At 32.8% G+C, this 17120-nt stretch overlaps 1 protein-coding gene across 2 annotated transcripts in view; it reads left to right on the top strand.

Moving 5' to 3' along the window:
- The window catches only part of LOC118180901 (uncharacterized), a 53415-nt gene that overhangs the window by 12443 nt on the left and 23852 nt on the right, over positions 1-17120 (top strand). For both annotated transcript variants that reach the window (XM_035349976.2, XM_035349975.2), the window contains one exon: positions 6222-6394. In XM_035349976.2, the coding sequence (XP_035205867.1) occupies positions 6222-6394 (173 nt within the window). The remainder of the gene's footprint in view (positions 1-6221; positions 6395-17120) is intronic.

Raw genomic sequence — 17120 nt, 5'->3', positions numbered from 1 at the left:
TAAGAATAGTCACTACCTAACTACAATAGCCTTGGATTCGGAAATGCATCAGTGTCAGCGAAAAAAAATCAGACATACGATGATCTAGAATTAGTTAAATTATTTATTTTGCATATTTACATAAGTGTTTTTAAAAAGCACAATTTTTAAATAATTAAAAGTTTAATATACATTATAGATAAATAGATATGTGGTAACTTGCCTACTACAACTCAACTCTGCCAGTCTGGTAACCCATAGCAACCAAAAACAAAATAATATTTATTCTATTCAATTGTTATAATTATTTAACGATCTGTCTAAAAAAATTGTACTACCATAATTGGTGAACCGTATTTATTACGAATAGCAACCTTCAATGTTGCACGAATATGGAGTTTATATGTCAAAATTCTGAGCACCACTAAGTTATTCAGTGTGATGAGATGCAAGTAAGACATTTCACCTGTGATTTCAAGCATTGTGACGCATTCCGGTGAGTCAACATATTTCTGTCATAATTTCAGTGGATATATGTATCGTCTGCTGCATTTCAGCTGCCAATTTCTCCTGATTTCAAGTACCAAGAAACTGTTTCACTATATACATATTGATTATTTTTCTATACATATTATTACTGTGCATATTTGATTAGTCTAAATTGGTTGACAACGATGCTGCTTCACAATTGGAGCGAGTGGCAGTTAAGCCACCACCTTTTTGTCGCCGAGACCCATCGTTAGGGTTCATTCAATTGGATGCGCAGTTTAAATTGAGTCACATTACTGCCGACGAAACTCAATGTTATACAGCGTTCGCCGCATTAGAATCAGAGGTACTGCAATCAGCTTGTGAAATAATTTTTAATCCACCGGCTACGGACAAATACAAATCTTTTTTTTTAAAAAAAAATAATTTCTGTTTATGAAGAATCAATCCAAGACAGTTAAAATCAAGCAGCTGTTGCACGATTTACAGTTGGGTGATATAAGGCCTTCTCAATTGCTGTCTAAAATGTCAGACGTAGCCGCCGGTAACCTAACGGATAACATTCTTAAAACATTATGGATGAATAGACTCCCATCTAGCATGCAAACCATTTTAGCAGCCAGTAGCAAGCCACTTAAAAATCTTCCCGAAATCGCTGATAAAATTCACGAGCTGGCCATTTCAGGGCAAATAGACGCAGTGCAGGCTCCTGATCCAGGTAGTGTGGTGTTACAGGCTCAAATTGATGATTTGTCCAAACAGGTAACTCAACTAGTAGCCATCCAAGCTGAACCTTTACAGCGCAACTGCTACAAATCACGTGGTCGAAATACACATCGTAGCCCACTGAGAAAAAGTTATGAAAGCCCTCCTCCAGGTATTTGTTTTTTATCACCACATATTTGGAAACAAGGCAAACAAATGCCACCCACCGTGTGTCGTTATAATGACCAGGGAAACGAGAAGGGCCGTTGCTCGAAGTCGTGAATCACAACGGCTGGAATTTTGCATGCCTTTTCGTCATCAAAAAGAATTCGGGCTTAAGGTTTCTTGTAGACACCGTGGCTGATGTTTCTGTCCTTCCACCACATTTTCATGAACGTAAGCGCCTTACCAAGTTAGAACTTTATGTAGCAAATGGAACTCCTATTCAAACTTTTGATGAACGCCTAATATCTGTTGATTTAGGATTGCCCTGCAACTTCCAATGGCCATTCATTATTGCTACTGTCCTATTATTGGCACTGACTTTTTACAAAAATTTTCTTTGCTTGTCGATCTTAAGAATCGCCGTTTGATAGATTCCGCAACCAACTTAACTTATCTGGGAGTAATTCGTAATAGTCAAGATTTGAGCATTAAACTGATTTCGGGTAACTTCTCAGAGAACATCAACTTATCAGAGAATTTCCTACAATCACGCGCTCAGTTATGGGTATTTCCGAACCCAAGCACGATGTACTACATTATATTGAAATTAATGGACCTCCAATTGCCGCTAAACCAAGACGCTTACCTCCAGACAAGCTTAAAGCCGCCAAAGAGGAATTTCAATACATGATGGAAGAGGGAATTTGCCGTCCTTCAAAACGTTCATGGGCCAGTCCGCTCCATCTAGTTCGGAAAAGAAATGGTAAGTGGCGATTATTGCCGGTTAAATGCAGCTACAATTTCTGATCGTTACCCAGTCCCGCATATTCAAGACTGTATGCAAGTTTTAGAGGGAAAAGCTATTTTTACAACCCTTGATCTTGAGCGGACGTATCACCAAGTGCCCGTTAATCCAGCTGATATTCCCAGCTGTTAACCCAGCTGAAACTGGGGTTATTACGCCTTTTGGACTATTTGAGTTTCTGGTCATGACTTTCGGTTTATGCAATGCTGCTCAAACGTTACAATGCTTCATGAATCAGGTGTTTATCGGCCTCGACTTTCGTGTACCTTATTTTGCTAGGTATGCGGTTCGATTCCCGGCGAAGGCGGTTGCTAATTTTTCAATCTCTCTTGCTTCCAAAAATCCTAATGTCTCTATAATGGCGCCTGAACTAAAAGGGGTGTTGTATGAGAATTCTCCACACCCAGGATTTGGCGATTGGGTCCCCTAAAAACCCCAGTCGCCCTTTAAAAAGGGGAGTGTATAAGATTTTTCTCCCGCTTTCGTAGCCTGTCTTTGTGGTGTAGTGGTTCTGAACGCTGGGCCGGTACTCCAGAGGTCTGCGGTTCGATTCTCGGCGAAGGTGTTGCATATTTTTCATCTCTTCTGCTTCCAAAAATAACCTAATGTCTCTACACGTTGACGCATCAACAACAGGTATAGGAGCAGTTTTACAATAGAAAGATCAAGAATTATGGAGACTTATATTTTTTCTAAAAACTTCTCACCAGCACAAACCAGATGCAGCACTTACGATCGTGAATTATTAGGAATTTATGAAGCTGTCAAATATTTTCGACATATGCTAGAGGGACGCGTTTTCATGATCTTCACAGATCACAGACCCTTAACCTATGCTTTTCAACAGGAAAAAACTTCTCCTCGTCAAATGAGACACCTAGACTTTACACCTAGACATACAGACACCTCAATATAATGGATAGCAGTTTTCAACAGCTATCCGTTATATTGAGGGTTCGCAGAATATTGTTGCAGACACCTTGTCTCGTATTGATGAACTAGCCGTTCCTTCGCCAATAAAGTTTGCTGCCCTTGCGGATGAACAACACCGGGATTCAGAACTACAAACCTTCTTGAAAAGCAAATCTCCCACCAATCTCAACTTGCAGCCTATGCAGCTGTCACCTGGAAAATCACTTTATTGTAATGTTCAGGATTCAAGATTTCGACCTTATGTTCCCTCCGGATTTCGCCATGCCATTTTTAGTCAATTACATCGTCTGTCACATCCTGGCATCAAGGCTTCGAGGAAACTGATACAGCAACATTTCGTATAGCCTAGCATGCAGAAGGACATAGCCAACTGGACACGTTCATGCTTGGAGTGCCAAAGATCTAAAATTTTTCAGACACACCACTAGCCAACTTCAAAATTTTAATTTGCCCTCATCTCGCTTCAATCACGTGCACCTCGACTTGGTCGAGCAGTTATATTTATTAATAATAATATAATACATGAATACAATTAATTAATATGTATACATTTTTCTTAAAGCAAATTTATTATTTACTTCATCAAAGTCGACCCTTTCAAATTTTTCTCTTTCCACACTAAAAAATGCTAGATGACTTAGGAGATCTTGTCTCATCGTTGATTGTAAATATGTGAACATTTATTTTAATTTGCTGAACGAGCGTTCATAGTTAGCATTTGATAATGAAATAGTAAGTAGTATTTGAAGTGCGACTCTTAGGTTTGGAAAAACATTTTCTCTGTAGATCTGTAGTGAAGTTTTAGGTTCCGTTTCTTTTCTACTGCGGAGTAACGTCATGCAGTCACATTCACTGCTCAAAACAATTAAGGGATATTGTGGGTTCGGTGTGAAATAACCATATAATCGACAACCTTTTTGAACAAAAGGAAATAGAAGAGATTATAAAGGAAATTTATAACGTTTATAAAGATGGGAATATGCAAATTTTGTCTGTGACGTCGAAAACTATGCGTTTTAGATAAGGAGTAAGGAGCGACCTGCAGTATTCCTTTTGTAATAAGAGATTAAAAACAATTGACATGCGATGAATGCTTCGTAGCAGTGAATATATGATGTCTCAGCAAGATGACTTAGTTGAATGGGTAGCCAGGAAGGCCATCAGTCGTTTACAGGAGAGTCGAACGCAACCCATTGTAGCGGAAGCATTAGCATTTTCCCAAAATGTTATTTCCAGATTATGGAATCGGATTTTGGAAACTGGATATGTTTGAGAAATTTGGGACAAGGTCGTGTTATCGTTTTAAAATAAGAAGCGGGAGATATACGCACATTTCGGTTAAAAAAATAAAAATATATCTCTACTTTGGAGAAATAAAGTGGTCAAAACCACTTTATTTTGGTTGATTACTTTATTTTGGTTGAGAACCTTTTGGTTGATGTACTGCAAACATTTTATTACACATTTTATCAGACAAACCAAGAAAATAAATAATTAATTATATTACAATAGTTATTAATTTTAAATATATTTTCCAGAAATCGATCTAAATGAAAACTGAAATTTTCCGGAAAATCTTGTTTGGAGACCATTTGGCGCCCCTCTACGAGCGGCGCTCGGGGCATCATGCACCCCCTTGTCCCCCCTCGCTATGCCACTGTCAAATACCCCCACAAATATCTGTCGAGAACAATTCTCCAGCTTTTGTAACCTCCTTTCTGTTTCCAAACTTTAAATGGTGGGCTTCTCCATATACACAGGATTCACATTTCATATCAGACTTAACCTTAATGTTCAACATTTTCTCAAGAATGGCCTTTACATGCCTTTATCTTGGTGACTCCATCATTCATGATAAAGTTGAAGTGTTGATTCATTATTCTCGGTCACACATTTGTTAATGTGAGTTTCAAGAACTAAGGTCTTTCTCATGGCTTTGAAGAGACCCCCCACTGGCATATTTTATACCATACAAAACTATTTCGTCATGTATTTTTAAATAGCAGTCCTTAAATGTTGATTCAAGCACACTGTTCTGGTTTCTATTTTGAGTTGCTAACATGGAAAATGGATTTTTACTTATTTCTGGAACATACCAGACATTTTCAAGATTTTTGATTTGATTCATCACATTTACAGTGGCCATTATCTTGATGTGCCTTTTCCAATTGCTGGTAATGACTTTCTGTTTGCTACAGTGATGCTATGGGATAGCTCAAAATTTTCTGTAAAGTAATGACTGTTATTGATAGCATGTTTTGAGGCTCCATTGTTAGTAAACCAATAATCAGAATTGGTTTCAGCAGAAAATATTGCCTCATCTACAGCTAGGAATGTCATATTTGCAGCAACATTATTCTTACCTCCTTTGTTTGGCTTTGTATGTAGACTAGATTTTGGTGGTCATCCATCAGCTATCCACTTCTTGCATATTCTGACCTTGTGTCCTCCCTAGTGGCAATAATTACACTTGCAATTGTTTTTCTTGTTAGGGGCTGATTTCTGCTTAGATTTCGAATTTGCTGTCAATGCTTCCTGATCTAAAGTTTCTACAAAATTTGAATCTTTCTTTAATTCTCTTTCATGTAGCCAAAAACATGGTAGCTCAACAGGACTTAAAACTCAAGATGCAAGTAATCAGAAAGTCTTCATTTTTGTTATTCCCATGCATTTTCTGCATAGCAGTTCTTTTCAAGCTGCAAATTTTTGGTGATTGCATTCTGTGGTGGTTTCTATGATATACAAGTACTAAATGAAGTTACAGGTAACTAAATTAATTTTAAAGGGAAATATTTAGTATGAAAAAACTAGTCTGCATATCTGTCAAATTGAAATATATATATATATATATATAATGATATACTAGATAGACTACATTAATGTTTTTTTGAAATGGAAAAAAATTAATAATTTATGTAAAGCCATTTCATGAAATTATCTTTTTATTTATCAAAAGTGAAAAAACATAGTTCTTTCAAAAGTTCAAGGAAATATTTTGGAACATATTTAAATCTGCTTTGCTTTAGCATTGTCTTTATTAAATGTAACTTACTAAAGAGACTCTGACCTAATCAACTGTTAATTTTAAAATATGGAAATTTTACAGTTCTTTTCTTCCCCCTTTTCCCCCCTTGAATGGATATAGGTACCACCTCGTGTGGAGGAACTGCCAGAGGAAGAAACACAGAATAGCATCAGAACTCCAATATATACTATTCAAAAGCCAAAAAGAGAAAATGTATTTGGTGCTGTGCCAGATATTCCTGTTGGAACAATATTTAGTACAAGGTTGGAGGCATCACATGCTGGAGTACATAGGTAAATTTTCTTTCATGAAATTTATTAACATTTAAATTTCACACATTATTTGTGTGACCTATTATTTACCTAAGTTCCCTAAGTACCTAAGTAACCCTTAAGTACCTAAATTCACACATTATTTGTGTGATCTATTATTTTCCATTTTTTCATAAATTTATGCTTTATTGAAAGCAAAATACATTCTGGTCTTGAAAATAACATTCAACTTCTTACATATTTACTTCTACTATAAAACAGTTGGCAAATGTCTTAGGTGAAAAATTTCTATCAGTAACACTTTTTAAAACCCTTCTGATATTTTAAATTGCCTGGTGACCATTCGATGGTGAAGTAAATAAAACAAGGGATAATCTAGCTAGTTCTGATGACTAAGCCGTATGAGAGAGAATCTTCCAGTATGGAGGAATATACTATGCTGTTTGTTACTTTTGTCATATGTGATCACACGTTATCATGCAGCTATAGTGTTACTTTCCTTGTTAACTTGAAAGCACTAATATTAATGCAATTAAGCACACTTAAAATTTGAAAACACTATTAATTTGAATTTGTAAAAACATTTCAATGTCTAAAAATCATTTAATTTTGTTAGATGAAAGCGATAGAAAAATTTCATGTTTGTTTAGTTTTATTAACTTATTTGGCCATCAGTGAACTCATTTGGCTTTAATTGGCTCATTTAGTGGTTAATTTGTTACATCAACCTTTGAAAAATCTTTATTTTCTTGGTATAAATTCAGATTCAAAATTATGGAATTTTTTATTGATAAAATTTGCAGTTAACAGTTCCAGGGGTCAGGAAATGTAAACTTTTCCTGGGAAACTTCGGAGAAAACTGAAACTTTTCCCAATAAATCGGGAAGATAAAAAAAAGTAAAAATCAAATAAAAAAATGGTACATAATATACAAAAAAAAAAAAAAAAAAAAAAAAAAAAAAGGGTGCCTCTTTTATAAAGAAAACACAAGAAAAGACACTGTAATTTTTATTTTATGCAGAGTAGCAGATAACTCATTCAAAAAGTAGGCCACCTGAGAAGACGGATAACATCTCACTGATGCTGTGCACAGAAGCAATGACTTAGGTAGCAAAACAAAGCTGGAACACTGCTTTATTTGGCAACATCAAATCGCTGGACAGATAAACAATCAGTACACAAAAGGAAGGGCCTGTGCCCTCTTTCAAAGAGCATAGCACTGATATTGAAAGCAAACTACCTTTTTGTGGACCATCCTATACTTACTCATGTCTTGCCTTATGGAATTTTATCAACACATGGGTTATTTCTCCGTTTTTTTATAGCACTGCTCTTCCCACTTTTTTAAAAAAATATAGCTGTTCTCTTATATAGTTATTGCATTATGTTTTGCAGTAAAAACATAGATTTTAGTTACTTAATTGGAGAATTAGTTCTTTATGTTTAGTTAGGGAAATTATTCCATTTATTCATCAAAAATCTGAGAAATTAAAAGCTGAGTTTCATGTTTGTTTAGTTTGATACTCCGGCTATCTGATTTTACCTTTTTTTCTAGTCCTTTCAAAACAAGCAAAATAAGAATAATGTTTGGATTAGGTATGTTTGCCTTCTATCCATGTATACCTGGAAAGGAGGATATTTAATTATAAAGTAATAAACAAAGCAAATTAAAAATTGTGCTCTGAGGTAAATAGAAAACCAGTAAATTTCTAAGTGTCTTTCTAAAACAATGCAAGCATTAAGCAATACATATGCAGAATAATGATTTCTCCAACTTCCTTACTAATTTCACATTGGCTTTGCTTCAGCTGCAATTCTCCTGCTACAATCAGTTCTATCCTCACCATAGCATCTTTTCAAAGCTCAAAGCTCAGCTAATAATTTTCTTATTCTCAAGGACCTTTTCTTTCCAACCGAAATGCAAAGAGTGAAGCATTTGATATTACACTAATCACATACTACTATGCTTTGCGAGATTATATTCTCAGCAGTATTCAGTTTTATTGCATGTTTTATATTAAGAGCTGATATTCTAAAATCGCAGAGTAATTTGTAAAATATTTTAATTTAAAGTAAATTACAGATTTTTAAGTGACAGGACCTTAGATAATGCATATATCTAATAACAAATATGGGTATTTACAACCATGAACAAGTCCATAAGTTTCCCTGTGATACACTGAAGCTTGGATCTTGACAGATTCCTAACTATTTTGCTTTGTATTCTTTATCTAAGATAATTAACCTTTCTGATGGAAACTGCTGTTTGAACTTTTTTTTCTGAAGACTGTTAATTCAGAAACTTAGATTATTTGATTCCATAATCCAATATCTTCCATTACTTGAAGAACTTTATTTCGAACTTGCAAGTCTTAGTTACATGCTTATGACCATGATTTTTCTACTGCAATCAATTATGTAGGAAAACTTACTGCTAGTTAGAAGCATATTATTATAGTGTAAACAGTATGTGTCAAATTTTAATATTTAGTATCTGCTTCCTTGTTCCAAAAATGTTATATTCCTAATAATCCCTTCCTGATATTTATTACTCTTACAAAGTTTGTAAGGATTGATTTATTATGAAGAATTTGATTTCATAGCAAGTGCACTAACTGTATTGTTAACAAAAATTTCTTGTAATAATTTGCAAAATCTAGGGCAGTGATATTGCTAATCATGATAATTTTATTTCCCCAGAAAAACATTTTAATATGCTTGTTCTTTTGAGTTAACTCTGACTTTTTATATTCTAATTTATGAAGCTAAAAGATTCAAAAATTAGAATTTAAAAAATAAAATCTTAGTTTGATTTAATCTTTGGTATCTGTTTCAGAAAATATTCGAAGCAAACACAGGAGATTGCAAAAATGTTTAATGCAGTAAATTTGGATTTATTGCCAGGTGTGTTATTCACATTCTAGACTTACTCATTGGAACATGTATGTCTCATTAATTACTAAGACAGTTTCAATCTTTCTAATAAGTTGTGAGCTTCTATATTTCAAAGAAATCTTGTTCTTGGTTTTCCTATCCGTCATCATCTTAGAAGAAAGAAAGGTTTTTCCCCCCCTTTAGGTAATCTTTCCTGTGACAGTAACAGAAAATTCAATAAATGATTTCTTTTGAGGGTTTGTTTTGGTAAAACTGATCCGGACATTTACATCACTAATAATTTACTATAAACACTTTTCCATGATTTTGAAGATTTTCTGTTTATCTCATACAAGTTTGACTTCAGTCTGCAGAGTCAATGCAACCCGTAAGTCACCAGTAAATTGCTTTTTAGGTCTGGATAAGGAATATGTTAGTGACATTATCACCACAGTCATCTTTATGGAAGCTGGCAAATTTTCAGGGACATGTCAAATTCTGGCAAACTTGCACATGATGGTAGAGATGGACACGATCTGCTCCGGAACTGATTCACTTTGCTGAGCAACTTATCTCTGATCCAGCAAAAATGGAGCGATAGTTCTTTAGCAGTTCACGGAGAGCTGTTGTTGCGAAGCATGCCAAAAATTTGATTCCTCTTATGTAAATACTAACATTCTTTCCTTTGTTATTTACCGAAAACATTTTTTACCTTTTTTAATGTGTGTATGTGTGTGTGTTATATATGTGTGCTTTTAGTTTGCTTGTATTCAATCTAGTATTTAAAAAACTAGACATTAAATAAACTGACGCATCTCAGCAAAACTGACTACGCTCCTGTTTGCAGATGGATGGAATGTTTCTTTCCATCTGGCAGTGCAAAGTAAAAAAAGTAAGTACTGTTTAAAGTACATAGATTATAGGTGCTCAGTTTCCTCTTTGGACTCCCAGATGTGATCATTCCAATGCTCTGTTTCTAGTTGCAGATCTGAGTCCTATAGAGTATTGATTATTCACTCTTTTCATCGTTCCTTCTCCAGCCATGGATCTGATTCTTACAGTCTTCATTATACATTCTTTCCATCACTCCAGCATTCCTTCTCTAGCCACAAATCTGGCTTATGTGGAGTTCTGATTATTTGCCCTTTTCACTTCCTTTGAACTCTTGCTTTGAGTTTTAGTTTGATTCTTCGAATACTGAATCATAGTATAGCAATGCATATTAGATATTCCTTTGTTATATAATATTCATATAAACATATATGCTATATATATGCTTTATGCTTGTTATATAACATTCATATAAAATTATAAATCATATTTTTATCTTACTTATTTTACTAATGGCTTGAAGTTAAGAGCTGTCAATTTGTCATTAATCTTCTTTAGAATTAATATATATTTATAAACATAAATTTTTCCATCTAATGTATTTTTTCAAGGTTGTAGAACAAAAGTCATTCCTACTGCACAGAAGAACCTTCGGCAATATTTGGTATTATTTTGTCAAATTCAATAAAAAAGAAAAATGTCGGTATTGCCAGAAGATAATTTTCTATTCGTTGGGATCTACCTTCAATCTAAAAATTTATTTTTACACTGTGCTTTCTAGTACCAACAAAATATCAATTATAGTAATAAAACAATGTAATCTTTAACAAACATGAGCTTAGTTTTCATTATTTTTAAAATTTTTTAGCATTTTCTTACTCCAGAATTTTATTGTTGTTCTGTGTACGAAGATGTTTTTAGGGAATCTCAAAAGTACAATTGAAAAGAATTAATCCAGGAAGTGAGGGGTTTGATTGAGTTGATTCCACCAAACCCACTTCTTGTTCAATTCTTTCTGCTTTTTCCTCATCTTTGCACACCGCTCTTGATCCATGCCTGTTTCGAGTGCATTCATCAAGGTCATTGTAAATGAGTGGTGAATCGTTAAAAAGAACTGATTCACTTTAGTGAGCGAATGATTCTGATCTGATCCCTTAAAGGAGCAGTTTTGCCTACCTCTACATGACAGTTAAGTTTTAACAAGCAACTTCATCATTTTTGTGTGCAGGACTTTTTGGTACTTTTCCGTTTTGCCGGCGCAGGCAATAAAGTTGCCAATAATGGTACAACTGATGCCAAACGGAATATCCTCGCTGGTAACCTTTTTATGCCTCATTTTCAAAACAAGTCACAGCCATTTCTTATCAGATTGATTGTTTCTTTTAATCCTGGCATACAATTATAAAGAATCTTTACAAGGTAGTTCAATTTTATGCCCTAAGGCCGATCGCAGTAATTAAGTCAATAAGGATGCAATCACACCACTCACCTGAAGGTGAAAATATAGAAAGGGCAAAATCAAGGGTTAAATTCATCAATTTTACATAATTTCTGAGTAAGCTATTTGTACAAACTGAAATAATTCTTGCATTTAAACTTGTATTCCAAATCAAGATTTAACTTGAAATTAATGTAGATAATTACTGAATTAGATTTTTGTAGCGTAGTTTACGTGAGATGAAATCATTTGAGTCATGTGATATGAACCGGCGAATCAGGATGTTGAATCATGAAAGCATAGTAAATTCTTAATGTCTTTTTACAAATTTATTGTCTTTATTTACTGGCTTTTTACAAAATTTTAAATGATAATAAAATGTTTATGCCTTCAAAATAAAAAATTCGTAGAACTAACATTTGTTAACATTTTTTATGTGTATACTGTATGTTGTCACCAATAAAGCCTGCTTAGTGCGATTTGTGCCGCCAAAATGGAAAAGTACCGATTTTATTTTTTTTTAATTCATTTTAATCCAAGTTCTGTTTTTACAGATAACCTGTTATTTTATTTTTTTGTCTTAAACTGAATTCTAGATTATGTGCTGTTGTAAAATTTGCTGACAATAGGAAAAATTGCAGTAAAATTTCAGAAAGAATACAGTATATTGTCATAAAACGCTTAAAGAGAACAATAGTTGCAAACCTATTCTTTTTTTAATCCTAAAGTTTCCACTAGAATAAGAGAACTCTGGTACTTGTCATCTGTATTGGCTTTGGTGAGAAAGTGGATCTGGCACATTTCTACATTGGCGAGAAACAAACGGTTATCTGCACATGTGCAAGAAACAAATGGTTAACCATCTAACTGGTTTTTCATAATTGCACTGTGTCAGTATAACAATTTTTCATTGCAAAATACTCATTATGCTTACTATTTTCAATCTTTCCTCAGCTGGAAAAAAAAAAAAAAAAAAAACAACCACCTGTAATTTATGTTTGAGACATTATTAGTAGCAAATGATGAACTGCAGCGACCAGAAAGAGTGTAAAAAATGAATTTTCTGCTAAGTCTATATATGTTTTTTTGTTACTGATATTATGTCATCAATTGTTGGCTGAAATTTTGTCACTTGCCAATCATTATTACAGAATTCTAAATGGCACGATATTCCGTAATTAATTGGCACTAAGCAGTGCTATTTGGCCAGTCAACAGAATAGTACATAAGTACCTTTTTTTGTTATTTATTTTGTTTTAAATTAATCCAAAAATTTTTTCCCCCCTAAAGATAAATTGAAGGGATCTGCTTTTATAAGGATCCACTAATCTCAAAAAAAGGTGTAGGTATTTTTCCTTACCCAGGCACAAGAGATAAATCATTAAATATCACTCTTTATTTCTTAGTTTATATTTAAGTTTATGAGAATAATCAATTTTAATGAAGTGAGTTATTAATTTCATGAATGAGAGTTATTTTATTTTCAAATTTTTTATGATGTTGGTTTGTTGCATCATCATCAAAACGAAAAATCTGTTGCTGAAGTTAGCACCTGGCTCCACTGTCGAGTTCGTTTTTCATTTAGAGGGAAGTGCCAAGCAGCCATACCATCATTAGAATTTTCAGCAAACATGATCATGTGTAATTTGAAATTTTCCATATCAGAATTAATCTTCCCACTGATCTCTCAGATAAAAAGGGAAATTGCATAGAAAATAAGACTAGCATAGATACCACAGATTGTATACAAGATAAAAAATGAGTGGAATAAATGTGTGAGCTTCAGATCATAGAGGTAGGAAATAGAGAGGCCCAAAGTGTTTTTTTCCTTCCCCCCCCATAACTGCTTTGAAGTAGTGATTCACCTCTCTTGATGATCAAAACATTCAGTAACTTGCTATTAAGATCAATAGGTTTTTGACAAAATCCGAGGTAAACATTTTGTACTTTCATTGTAAATATGAGTATAAATGTACATATTTTCTTTTTCTCTAATATTTCAGAGTCCTAAGTAGGTGAAAGAAAACATTTTAAAATTCTGAACAGAATTAAATGCTATATTTTCCCCAGAACAGTTTCAATTTGAATGAAATAATTTCACAAGTTTTCTCTAATTACATTAGAAAGAAATTTTAAGGTAATTTCATTTTATCCAGTTAACACTTACAAAAATTAAAATCAAAAGTTTACTGTATTATTAAAAAATCAGGCTCTTTTTTTTTTTTTTTTTTTTTCCTGTTTATAAAGCTTTCTGAAATACTTTCTCAAATATGAGATGATTTCCAACTTCTGAAGTATCTTTTAAATCCAAAATCATATTCACACTATAATTAATGCTACTTATATCTGATTTCCGCATACTTAACTTTCTATGAGTATTTCTGAAAGAGATTAAAAAAAGATGGGGTTCTTAACATTATTTTAAAACTTTTAACTGAATTAAATTATGCACCTCATAAACTGGGATTTTAATAGCTACACCTTTTAATAGATCATTTTCCAGTGTGAATAATTTTTGCTTAAATAGTTTTATAAATGTATTTTTATATATAATTTCAATTTAGTGTACAATTAAATGTTAAGATCATTATACAATTGGATAATATTTATAATAATTATAAATTTAGATATATTTAATAACTAGATTTCTTCACAGCAACATTCATATGTGTTTATGAATGAATAAGTCCTTTACATTCAAATACATTTATAAATTATGTAATAAATATTTACATATTTAGTCAAAGTGCATGCTTGTTACAAGGATATGCATAAATACTCATATATTTAATATTTTTCATTTTCAGCATATGCAAATCTTTCATTTCTATGCATTCACTATATTTTATGACTAATGTAATTTACAATAATTTAGCATAAATCAGAATTTTTTACATAAGAAGTATGAAAACTGAACGAAAATCATTTGCATTATTTTTATTATGCACCTTGAAGTCAGTTTGCCACGAAACTACTCCACGAAGGCATCTCTCTCCTTAGGCAGATAGCCCTTGCATGCTTTATCCTGTTTAAAAAACTTAACCTGACATCTGTGCCTAATTACAAAAATTTAAATATGCATAGTTTTATATTTACATTTAGCCATCAGATTTCAGACTTAAAACACGTTTTTAGATTCGTTCATTATCAAATTCAAATTTTCCAATAAATATATTTTGGCTGAGCATTTAATATCTCTCTTAGGAATTTTACCCAATTCCTCTTAGCAGTTTTACCTGTTTCTACACTTTTTAATTATGTTACTAGAGCAAATACAGTAAAGCTCCACTTAATGCATGGGTTATATTCCATTAAAGTAGAGCGTTATATGAAACAGCATTAAATGAGGTCATCTCATCATGTAAATAATGGGGTTGGGGTAAAATGGGTATAAAATAAAACTTTAAAAAATGTTAAAGTATTTTGTTAAAGTTCATTAAATATGTTTTTCATAACAATACAAAATAAAAACTTATTTTTTACAAATATTGAAAAATGACAAATGAATATTAGAAATAAAATTTTAAGTCACCATTTATATTTTTTTAAGTCACTCAGATTTTTCTGCATTTCCAATTTTCTGTCTTTTTTTTTTTTTTTTTTCCTTAATCAAGAAGGTATCTAATGTCATTTGCATTTTTTTTTTTCTTTCTTTTTTTGCATTTTATAAGAAGTTGTTGATAAAGGGACAAGGCATGCATGACACCCCATCTTGCCTTTCAACTCCTATCAAAATCTACATCATTTTTAATAAATAAGTCCATAATTCCATTATGGAAGCTAAATGGGTTCTCAGAAATGCCGTTTAAAATTCTTTTTGCTCTTCTTCAGAATTGCTATTTTTAATATTTTTGTGTTCTTGATTCGCTAATTCCTTGAGCTCATCATTAGAAAGACTTTCTGCTGTGTCTTGCAAAATTTCTTGGAGATTTCCATATTTACTTCATCTTAAACCTGTTTCACTATTTAATTCATATTAACAACAGAATCTCTAATGTTAGTCTCTACTTGTTTAAATCTGGCCAAATCTTTCTCTACATTCCTTTCAAACATTTTCCCACTGCCTCATTCCAGGAAAGATTTACACTTTCTATAGCATCCATGATATTATAATTTCTCCTAGTAATCTCTTTTTGGTTGTTTATCATCTCTGTCTGTTTTTCAAACATTTGTCTACATGTTCACCACAGGTAATAAGCTTAAAAATTTGATACAGTCAAAAGTCGTTAATTCGGACACCCATAATCCGGAATGATCTATAATCCGGACCTCAAAGCTACAAACTTTCTCGTCGCTTTGACGCGTTTTTCTGCGTCGCTTTGACACATGCGCAGAAAGTTTGTAGTCAAAGCGATCCATGCGTCAAACCGACGCATGCGCGTAAGACCTTTACGGCTGCGAATTTGCGTGTGCGCGTGCGCAAAATATGTTTACGAATGTGCGTTTAATGTATAACGGACGGGATAAGCTAAGCTAAAATTATCTAATTATCTATTTCAGTTAATGTTGCAGATTGCGTTGTTCCTTAATCTTCGAATTGGATCCGACTTATTATTTTTTGCAGACTGTTAGAGCAATTTTATAAAAGTAAGCTTGAACTTTCGATTATGTCAAATAGAATTTCCGATATATATTTACTAATATGTAAAGGATATACAAAGCGAAAGTATCTTTCGGAGTTTATTAAACAAAAAGTGGAATTGCTGCAAAAAAATGGATAAAAGCATATCCTTTGTTTATCTAAACTTTAACGTTTGTTTATCTAAACTTTGTTTATCTTTAACGCCCGTGGCGGCGTGCAAATGAATTGGAAGTTGATCTGTCAGCACTATCCTTATCTTAAGGGCAGATGCTTTTATTTTATTTGGCTTGTAATTGCTTACTAAATGTAGTATTTCATCTCGATGTACTCCGTCTTTGATATGCTTTAAATCAAATGCCTCGTCATTATAATTCGCTTCCGATAGCGAAGAAAGTGACAGAGGTTATTGAAAATGAAAAAATTTCGATTGACAAATTAGTCGGTATTCTCAACACAGCAATTATAGGACTTGAACAGCGGAACTTTCTAACTGAACAAGAAATTATGTCTGTTTATAGAATTAAAGTGAATGTATTATCACATAAAAAACGAAATAACTTATATTGAAAGAAATGTTTAATAAAGTAAACAAATAAATATTAAGCTTTTTTTTTTTTTTTTTTTTTTTTGTAAATTTTGATACCCTTTAGATCATAATTGTTCTTTATTTCGTAAATTACGGTTTCATATTTTTAATTTTATAATTTCTGCATGCCATTTTACCAGAATTAAACTGATGATCTATAATCTGGAAAAATCGATAATCCGGAATCGCCGAAGTCCCGATGAGTCCGGATTAATGACTTTTGACTGTATAACACATTGATCCATTAGTTGGATTAATGCAGTTGTGTTAGGTGGCAAAAAAAAAAAAAAAAAAAAAAAAAAAAAAAAAAAAAAACCACTTTGACTGGAATGCATGTTATTAAGTCAGATAAATTTGTTGGGTGGCTTGGAGCATTATCCATTAAAAGTAGCATTTTGGGTTCACGTTTACTGATTTTGCAATAGCATTTAACAGA

This window comes from Stegodyphus dumicola, chromosome 1 (assembly GCF_044657685.1).
Source record: "Stegodyphus dumicola isolate Sdum_Otavi_A_Nest chromosome 1, ASM4465768v1".
NCBI classification, from domain to species: Eukaryota; Metazoa; Arthropoda; class Arachnida; order Araneae; family Eresidae; genus Stegodyphus; species Stegodyphus dumicola.
Note: the sequence above shows the minus strand (reverse complement) of the source record. Positions and strands in the feature narration are given on the sequence as shown.